The 9,296-nt window shown below is 43.0% G+C and overlaps 1 protein-coding gene across 7 annotated transcripts in view; it reads left to right on the plus strand.

The window, feature by feature from the left end:
* DYNC2H1 (dynein cytoplasmic 2 heavy chain 1) overlaps window positions 1-9,296 on the plus strand; it is a 372,805-nt gene that overhangs the window by 209,719 nt on the left and 153,790 nt on the right. For all 7 annotated transcript variants that reach the window (XR_012881305.1, XM_075851543.1, XM_075851542.1 and 4 more), the window contains one exon: window positions 6,785-6,945. Coding sequence is in view for 6 of the 7 variants with exons in the window: in XM_075851543.1 (XP_075707658.1) it covers window positions 6,785-6,945 (161 nt within the window). In the remaining variant the exon portion in view is untranslated. The remainder of the gene's footprint in view (window positions 1-6,784; window positions 6,946-9,296) is intronic.

Genomic DNA, 9,296 nt, shown 5'->3' on the forward strand with positions numbered 1-9,296 from the left:
TAAGGTGCATCTGGCAGTATCTCTTTCAACCACTTAGATATGAATTCGCCCGGATCTTGGCCCTCCGATTTCTCCGGCATTCCTATTATCCGGATATTATTCCGGCGCAGCCTATTTTCCAGATCATCATTTTTTTGTTTTAATAACTCCGTCACGGATTCCAGATCCGTAATCGCACGTGGCATGGCCGCCATCCTGTCTTCCACCCCAGCCACTCTATCCTCCACATGTGTCACTCGTTCTCTCAAGGCCTGCATATCCTGCCTGATGAGGCCTATATCAATTTTCACCTCCTCCATCTTACCGGTCAGCGAGGTCTTGCATGCTGATATGGCTGCCAGGAGTTTGTTCATCACCTCTGTCGGGGTAGGTTCCGGCTCTGTCTCCTCCACCACCGTTGAGGAAGATGTCGTCCCGCCAGGCGTCTCACTGCCCTTTGAGCGCTGCTGCAGGGAAGCACGGCCGCCATCTTTGATATCTTCCCGGGCATAGCTCTGTAGCTTTTCCGTGGCCGTTTGGCCTCTCGTGGGGCCCATAACTCCACTCTTACCACCCGACTGCTGCCTGGATCTCCGGGACGTAATGATGAAGGTAAGGAACGATCAGGATATTCACAGGATCAATATAGCACGGAACCACAGCGGAGCTCTCAAGTCATGCGACTGCTCCCGTTGCGCGCCAAGCCACGCCCCCACACTCTATACATTGTTAATGTGCTAAATGACTATTCTAGCTGCAAACGTCTGTTTTTTAATGCAATATCTACATAGGTGTATAGAGGCCCATTTCCAGCAACCATCACTCCAGTGTTCTAATGGTACATTGTGTTTGCTAACTGTGTTAGAAGGCTAATGGATGATTAGAAAACACTTGAAAACCCTTATGCAATTATGTTAGCACCGCTGTAAACAGTTTTGCTGTTTAGAGGAGCTATAAAACTGACCTTCCTTTGAGCTAGTTGAGAATCTTGAGCATTACATTTGTGGGTTCGATTAAACTCTCAAAATGGCTAGAAAAAGATAGCTTTCATGTGAAACTCGACAGTCAATTCTTGTTCTTAGAAATGAAGGCTATTCCATGCGAGAAATTGCCAAGAAACTGAAGATTTCCTACAACGGTGTGTACTACTCCCTTCAGAGGACAGCACACACAGGCTCTAACCAGAGTAGAAAGAGAAGTGGGAGGCCCCGCTGCACAACTCAGCAACAAGACAAGTACATTAGAGTCTCTAGTTTGATAGACGCCTCACAAGTCCTCAACTGGCAGCTTCATTAAATAGTACCCGCAAAACGCCAGTGTCAACGTCTATAGTGAAGAGGTGACTCCGGGATGCTGGCCTTCAGGGCAGAGTGGCAAAGAAAAAGCCATATCTGAGACTGGCTAATAAAAGGAAAAGATTAATATGGGCAAAAGCACACAGACATTGGACAGAGGAAGATTGGAAAAAAGTGTTATGGACAGACGAATCGAAGTTTGAGGCGTTTGGATCACACAGAAGAACATTTGTGAGACGCAGAACAACTGAAAAGATTCTGGAAGAGTGCCTGACGCCATCTGTCAAGCATGGTGGAGGTAATGTGATGGTCTGGGGTTGCTTTGGTGCTGGTAAAGTGGGAGATTTGTACAAGGTAAAAGGGATTTAGAATAAGGAAGGCTATCACTCCATTTTGCAACGCCATGCCATACCCTGTGGACAGCGCTTGATTGGAGCCAATTTCATCCTACAACAGGACAATGACCCAAAGCACACCTCCAAATGATGCAAGAACTATTTAGGGAAGAAGCAGGCAGCTGGTATTCTATCTGTAATGGAGTGGCCAGCGCAGTCACCAGATCTCAACCCCATAGACCTGTTGTGGGAGCAGCTTGACCGTATGGTACGCAAGAAGTGCCCATCAAGCCAATCTAACTTGTGGGAGGGCCTTCTGGAAGCATGGGGTGAAATTTCTCCCGATTACCACAGCAAATTAACAGCTAGAATGCCAAAGGTCTGCAATGCTGTAATTGCTGCAAATGGAGCATTCTTTGACGAAAGCAAAGTTTGAAGGAGAAAATTATTATTTCAAATAAAAATCATTATTTCTAACCTTGTCAATGTCTTGACTGTATTTTCTAGTCATTTTGCAACTCATTTGATAAATATAAGTGTGAGTTTTCATGGAAAACACAAAATTGTCTGGGTGACCCCAAACTTTTGAACGGTAGTGTATATACACAGACGAGTCTATTATGACCACCTCCTACTTTTGACGTCGGCAGCGTGTAGCCCATGAAGGAAGTGATGTGTCGTGGGCTGCTTTGGTGGATATATAAGGTGTGTGCGATAGGCTGTCTGAACACATATCACTCATTGTTGCCATGGGTAAAAGGGGCGATTTATCAGAGTTGCATAAAGGGATGATTATTGGCATTTGGGCCAAGTGTGGCGGTATTTCTCACACAGCGCAGTTTGTGAACTGTTCGCTTGTGGCTGTGGTGAAAGTGTATCGTGAGTGGACAAATGGCAGCATTGGGAATAACCAACGTGGAAACCGCGGAGCACCACGTGTCATTGATGTGAGAGGTGGAAAAAAAAAACGTTCAACTAACCCTACGGTGCATGGGGCTCCGAAGCAGACGGACGGTCACTGCTCCTATGCTAACAAAGGTGCATCGGAAAAAAAAGGCTTCAATTTGCACGGCAGTATCGGAATTGGACCACCGATGATTGGCATAGGGCCGTCTTCTCCTATGAGTCACTTTTTTTGCTTGATCGAGCGGATGGCCATTGGAGTGTTAGACGAGAAATATCATAGAACAAACACCCTGCAACCATCACTGGAAGAACACAAGCTGGTGGCAGCAGCGTTATGGTTTGGGGAATTTTTTCTTGGCATTCTCTGGGTCCACTCATCCATGTGGAAGGCACTCTGAGCCGATTTGAGCATGAATCCATCATTGCATATCACGTCCACCCACACATGTGGTTTGTCTTCCCTGGGGCAGATGGAATCTTCCAGCAAGATTATTATTTCTTTTCAATGGCACCAAGGACAATCTAAGGGACTTTCAGGCCTTCACCAGATGCCTCTTGTCCGGGGAGGAAATGAATCTGGTTGTATTTTTGCTGTGAAATTTTATTGTATCCCTGGGGATAAGCAGGCAATTCTTCCTGCTCCCATTTAAAAGGCATCCTCATTAGACAAGGCTTTTAATGTATGAAGTAGATGGTGGGTACATTCACATGAGAAATGGAAAACATAAAGTGACTAAGTGATGTAATAACATTTTTTTATTTATTTAAATAGTTTTTTCAGAAGTCACAGGGAGATAACAGGTGGAGACTAGTTTTATCTATTGCATCAGTAATCATCTGTAGGTAAAAAAAAAAATGGGACGTAGTGTGAGCAGGACCTAAAGCTGAATATGCACTGTCGTTTTCAGACGGCCAATAAGAGCTCCAAATTTCCTGGATATGCATATAGTTACATAAAATGAAAAAAAATCTGCCACCTTTAGGGGGAGTCTACTGCATACTGTGCTATTGTGTCCAATGTACAGTATAAGCAGTTTCCTGTAATCTTCTATCCCCCCCAAGTAGGGGCTGAGTGTTATCATGTAACTATATCTAAGAAGGGGATTGATATGGAGCTCTGTATCAGAAAAAACAGTGCTCCAACAGCTATAAAAAAAAATAATCGGCACAGAAGTCTTGACCTATTAAGATTAAAAAAAACTAAATTGTGTTCAAGGGTGGACATTCACTTTAAAGGGGTATTCCCAGAATGGACTATTATCACCTGTCCACTGGATAAGTGATAATCGTCTGATTCCTCGGGGCCCCACTGCTGGGACCCCATCAATTATGAGAACAGGGGTCCTGAACCCCCTATTCCTCCTAATCTTACCCCGTCATGAGGAGGTGCTTGAATGAAGCGGCGGTCCAGCATGAGCCCGCTGCTCAATTCAAAGTCTATGGGACTGACAAAAACAGCCGAGGGCTGCACTAGTCTTTTTTTTCTGTCATTCTAGACTTTGAATCGAGCGGCAGCATGCATTCTGGACCGCCACTCCATTCAAGCTCCTACTCACTGCGGTCAAGCCCGTTCTCAGGATTGGTGGGGGTCCTAGTAGTGGGGCCCCCAGCGATCAGACAATTATCACTTATCCAGTGGATAGGTGATAATTGTCTATTCTGGGAATACCCTTTTAAGGTAATATAGTAATGTCATTGATGGAAGTTAGCAGTTTTTTTCTTTCAGGTAATTAAATATTCACTTAGAAGTTGAAGGGATAGAGTCCAATGTCTTGTTTTACGGAATCAATTAAAAATGAGTCAATCTTTTTCAGGCCAAATCCATTTAATTTTCTGGTTTTAAATATTTTATGTTCTGTTCTCTCATAAGCCGATTTAACTTTGTTCTGCAGTAAAGAATTCCATTATGATTTATTAGATAAATGTCTGGACTTCATTACCAGTGAGGAAAAGTTAACCTCCGTTCTTTTAGGTCATTGCCACTTGGATGGAAAATCTATGCAGTGAAAAGTAATAACATGCAATTCTCCAACATCCTTAAAGGGCTGTGTCATTTTCAGAATGACCTATTGCTTGATTCAAGTTTTTATGTTAATCATATTTGTTAAGAATTTTTGGTGACTTTTTATTTGTTATTTTCTATGTCATTATCTATATTAAAAAATAATCCTAAAATCTTGCAGTTTTCACTCTGGCCACTGAGCCTCACAATAGACTGATCCTTCCTATTCTGTAGAGATCACTTCTCATCAGTCATCTCATTATCATCACAGGCAGGATTACAATGACAGGTAACACCTCTATATAGATAACACAGGATCCACCATTCATAATAGACTGACCCTTCCTGTTCTGTAGAGATCACTTCTCAGCAGTCCTCTCATTATCATCACAGGCAGGATTACAATGACTGGTAACACCTCTATATAGATAACACAGGATCCACCATTGACAATAGGTGATGGTCACAGCTCCCGTCCCTGCACAATCACCTCTGCACAGGTCACAGAGCATGCCGAGAACACTCTCCCATAAAAGTCAGTGGGACTCCTTAAGTTCACAGGTTCGTATTGTACACGTGACTGCTGTAAACCATATCTCTAAATGCTGTTAACAGCAGCTCAGGCAAGATGGCTGCACCCATAATCCTGTGCAGAAAATAAATGGAATAAAAAATATCTCCAATCAAAAAATAAAAATAGATTAGTAAAAAAATGTTTTTATGGTTTTGATTAGGAAAAACCAATATAGGTAATACATTCCTTTTAAGAGAGAACTGAATGTAAAACACAGAAAAAATGGGGACATAGATATACTCAAAAAAACACAGAAAAGGCCATACTTACTAAATGGGTTGGTAGACACCAGTTCCCATCAGGACGCAGACAAGTAAAAAATGCTACAGAGGGATATAGTAATAGTAATATCCACTCCCACTAGTCTGGAGGGGACTGGCTGCTCAGTGTTATCACTACACTGAATGTAACATCCTTGTAGCATCGAATTGACAATTTGCAGTCTTTTCTAAAGTGAAATTTGGGGAAACTTTTGTAATTAGTTAACTGGACCAACTTGGTTAATTTCCAATGTTCTGCGCACACTAAAGTTCCTTAACACCACATGCATTAACAACTGCTAATTTAGGTTTCTGTGCTGTACAACAGAAATTGCCAGAACAATGCCCCCTTCTCTGACATCCCTTACTCCTTTGCATTTATTAATTGAAGTTGTACCACCAAGACTTCCTTCTCTGCCCGTTCCCTACATTTACTCTGCACATAATGCTGTTAAAGGGCTTTTCTGAGTTGCTAAGAGGGCTTTTCACTTACATGTTGTTAAATAGAAATTGCCTTCCTCCGGTGCCCACTGAACTCGGTCCCGCTGCATGTAAATATTGCAGAAGTGTTTAAGTCTGTACATGCCCCATTTCCTTTCCCTCCGAGACTGCGCACAGCCAAATTGTGTGAAAGGGGGCATAAGTGACATTCAGTGGTCGCTGGAGAAAGGCATGGCTTTTAGTTTTTAAATACAATTTATTTGAAAATGTAAAGAGGTCCTGTCAGTAGGTCATAAAGTTGAGCTGGTTTACTGACCTGACTCCCTGATTCCACCGCAGTTTTTTTTTTTTCCTCTGGGTCCCCCCTCCCATTCCAGATATATTGGCCACTGTTCTTTTGGCTACCTATGTGGTAATTTGCTGTAGTTCACCAGCAGGGCGTAAACTACCCCTCAAGCTTCCTTGCACTGACTGGTCAGCATCGGAGGCAGGTAAGCTAGCTCCACCCCATTAGTGAACTACTACAAATTAGCATATAGAGAGCCAACACAACAGTGGGCCATATCTCTGGAAGGGGGGAGGGGGTCTAGGAAAAAAAGCAACAGCGCTGGATTAAAGGAGACAACTATTCAGGTCGGTAAACTAATTCAACTTATATCACCAAGTGACAGATCCTCTTTAATACTAAGAGATAGTTCAGAAAGCTCACATTATTTATGTTATGTGATTGCAGGGGCGGGTAGAGCAGGAAGTCTGTAAGGTGCAGCTGCAGCCAATAGCTGCCAAACAGGAAGTGATGTCAGAGAAGGGGGTGTAGTTTTGGCTACATAATTAGAAAACTGCCTTAGTTTCACTTTAGAAAGCAATTTTGCTTATACCATTTCTGTACTCCTCATAACTCAGCTGATTTGACATTCAGGAGTCTGGAAAGTTTTTTTTTATAATATACAGTAATTGCCGTTATGACTCCTTGTTTTTATTTTTTTAATCAGGTCTTAAAGAATTATCTCCCGCACCCCTTAATCTGAAGCGGCTCAGTAAGGACACCCTGGCTATTGAACCCATTCTTATAATTATATCTCCTGGAGCCGACCCATCCCAGGAGCTGCAAGAACTTGCCAGCGCTGAAGTTGGCAGAGAATGCTACCGTGAAGTAAGTACACAGACGCTCCTAACTAGTTCATATAGCAGGTTAAAACCTAAAGCTATAAACGCATCGTTCAGTCAGAGTATAAAATTCATAAAACGTTAAAGCTGTTCACGGCCTGTGTCTCAGGGTGTACAATACAACTTCTGCATTTGTGTGTTAAACATCCCATGTCTCACCCTTCTTGATATATGCACTTATGTCCCAAGTCCAGGCCAACAGATATATTCATTTCTATTAAATTCAAGTAGGAGTCCTGTGGACCCGCTGTGCGCTGCGCCGGGGGTGCAGGGGGCGCCTATAAGATGTGTTGAACAATTTAAATATTTAGGGATAGTGGTCTCGGCCTCTCCTTCTGAGTATATTGCGCTTAATTTGCAACCCCTTTTAGTTAAATTCAAAATGAAAATAATGGCCTGGTGTAAATTACACTTGACCAGTGGTGGGTAGGGTTAACCTTATTAAGATGATCCTGATGCCACAACTACTGTACATTTTACATAATCCCCCTGTGTGGATTCCTTTACGCGATTTTTACTATATTAATGCACTTTTTAGGGACCTAATATGGTGTAAGGGTCACCCCAGACTTAAATTAGAAATCCTACAACGAGCAAAGCAAGATGGCGGTCTGGCACTACCCAACCCTTGGTTATACTTCCTTGCCGCCCAGTGTCAGCACTTTAAGGGGTGGGGGGAACTTATACCGACAGGATCCAATGGATCGATTCTACAGATACAGTTCGGATCATCTGTTCTATTGTCAGTTTTGGAAGCAGGTCACTCTATGCTGGTGGGTAGAAACATTCCCACATATACACTTATGTGCAAGATATGGGATAAGGTCCGATCCATTAGAGAACTGGGGATATGCGCGGCTTTTACACCTTTATGGGGGAATAAGGCGCTCCCAGAGTTCTTCTCTCTTGAGGGATTTGAGGGCTGGCAATCCAGAGGCATCTCCCATGTCTCACAGTTTCTCCAAGAGGATGTATTTAAAACCTATCAACAGCTCCAAGAGGAGTTTGCATTACCTCGAAACTCCTTCTACCAATATTTACAGATAAGACACGCTTTTGATGCCCAGAAGAAGGTTGTGGATTTGGTAATACACACAGATGGGGTGCTGTCTGTTTTATATACTGGGAGTGTTACATCGGGGGTTATTTCACACATTTATCAGCTGTTGCTTAGTAAATTTATAGATAAACACCCCCTGATTGCTTCTAGAAAATGGGAAAGAGATATGGGTCCCATATCTGAAGAGTAATGGGCAGACATCATGGAAGCAGTTCCGAAAGTCTCTCTTAGTGAGGCTGGGCGCCTATCTCCATTGTATATTATCCATAGAGTGTATAAGACTCCTAAATTTATTTTTCAAATTGGGGTGCGGAGTGATTCGACTTGCCCCAGGTGCGCGGAAGAGGGGGCCGATCATATACATATGTTGTGGTCCTGTCCACAGCTACTCACGTATTGGACAGAGGTACTGAAGCTGATCCAAGATGCTTATGCGCCTCTGCTTCAAGGGACTCCTATGGAGTGCGTCTTTGGGTGTATGGCGAATATCTCGTCCCCTGTCCCGGAGTATCTAGCTATTGCAAGGCTATTATACATAGCGAGAAAGCTCATTGCATTACACTGGATGCAGAGCGCCCCGCCGACTAGGAGCGAATTCGTTGCGAAAGTGAATAAAATGATTGTACTAGAAAAGGCTGTTTATGTAAAGCGTAAAGCGGGAAAAAAATTTGATTCCATATGGGGACCATGGTTATGCCTAACGGAATATGCACCATAAACTCTGTGTAGGACCTCTTTATAGTGGTTACACTATGTTCGGTGTACGATTTGCACATATAGCTGTGGGGTAAGGAGAAGGGGGGAATTGGAGAGGAATATATCTGACCTACATCTGTATAGTAATATACTGGAGGGGGGGTGCTTGGCTTACCCGATCATTTATGATGTATCTCATATACCTTGTATTATGTGATTGATGTACCTGACAACTGCAACATGCTCTACCTCATATACCTTGTAATTTTGTATTTTCTGATGGTGCCTGGGGGGAGGGTTGGGGACGGGGTTTGACTGTAATGTTTTGTGCTGTCTACTTTTGAAACTTTAATAAAAAATTATCTGATTTAAAAAAAAAAAATTCAAGTAGGAGGAGAAGCTGGCGTTACCATTGAACTTCATATTCCAGCTATTGTGCCCACATAAAACCACCCATAGTGTCCACACCCATACTCTACTATAGTAGACGCCGTAGTACCCACAGCCATAGTTTCCACAGTGCTCCATGGTTCTCTTATAGTGACTACCATACTACCCACATATAACCGGCTATAGTACCT

Source organism: Rhinoderma darwinii, chromosome 2 (genome assembly GCF_050947455.1).
Source record: "Rhinoderma darwinii isolate aRhiDar2 chromosome 2, aRhiDar2.hap1, whole genome shotgun sequence".
Taxonomy (NCBI): Eukaryota; Metazoa; Chordata; class Amphibia; order Anura; family Rhinodermatidae; genus Rhinoderma; species Rhinoderma darwinii.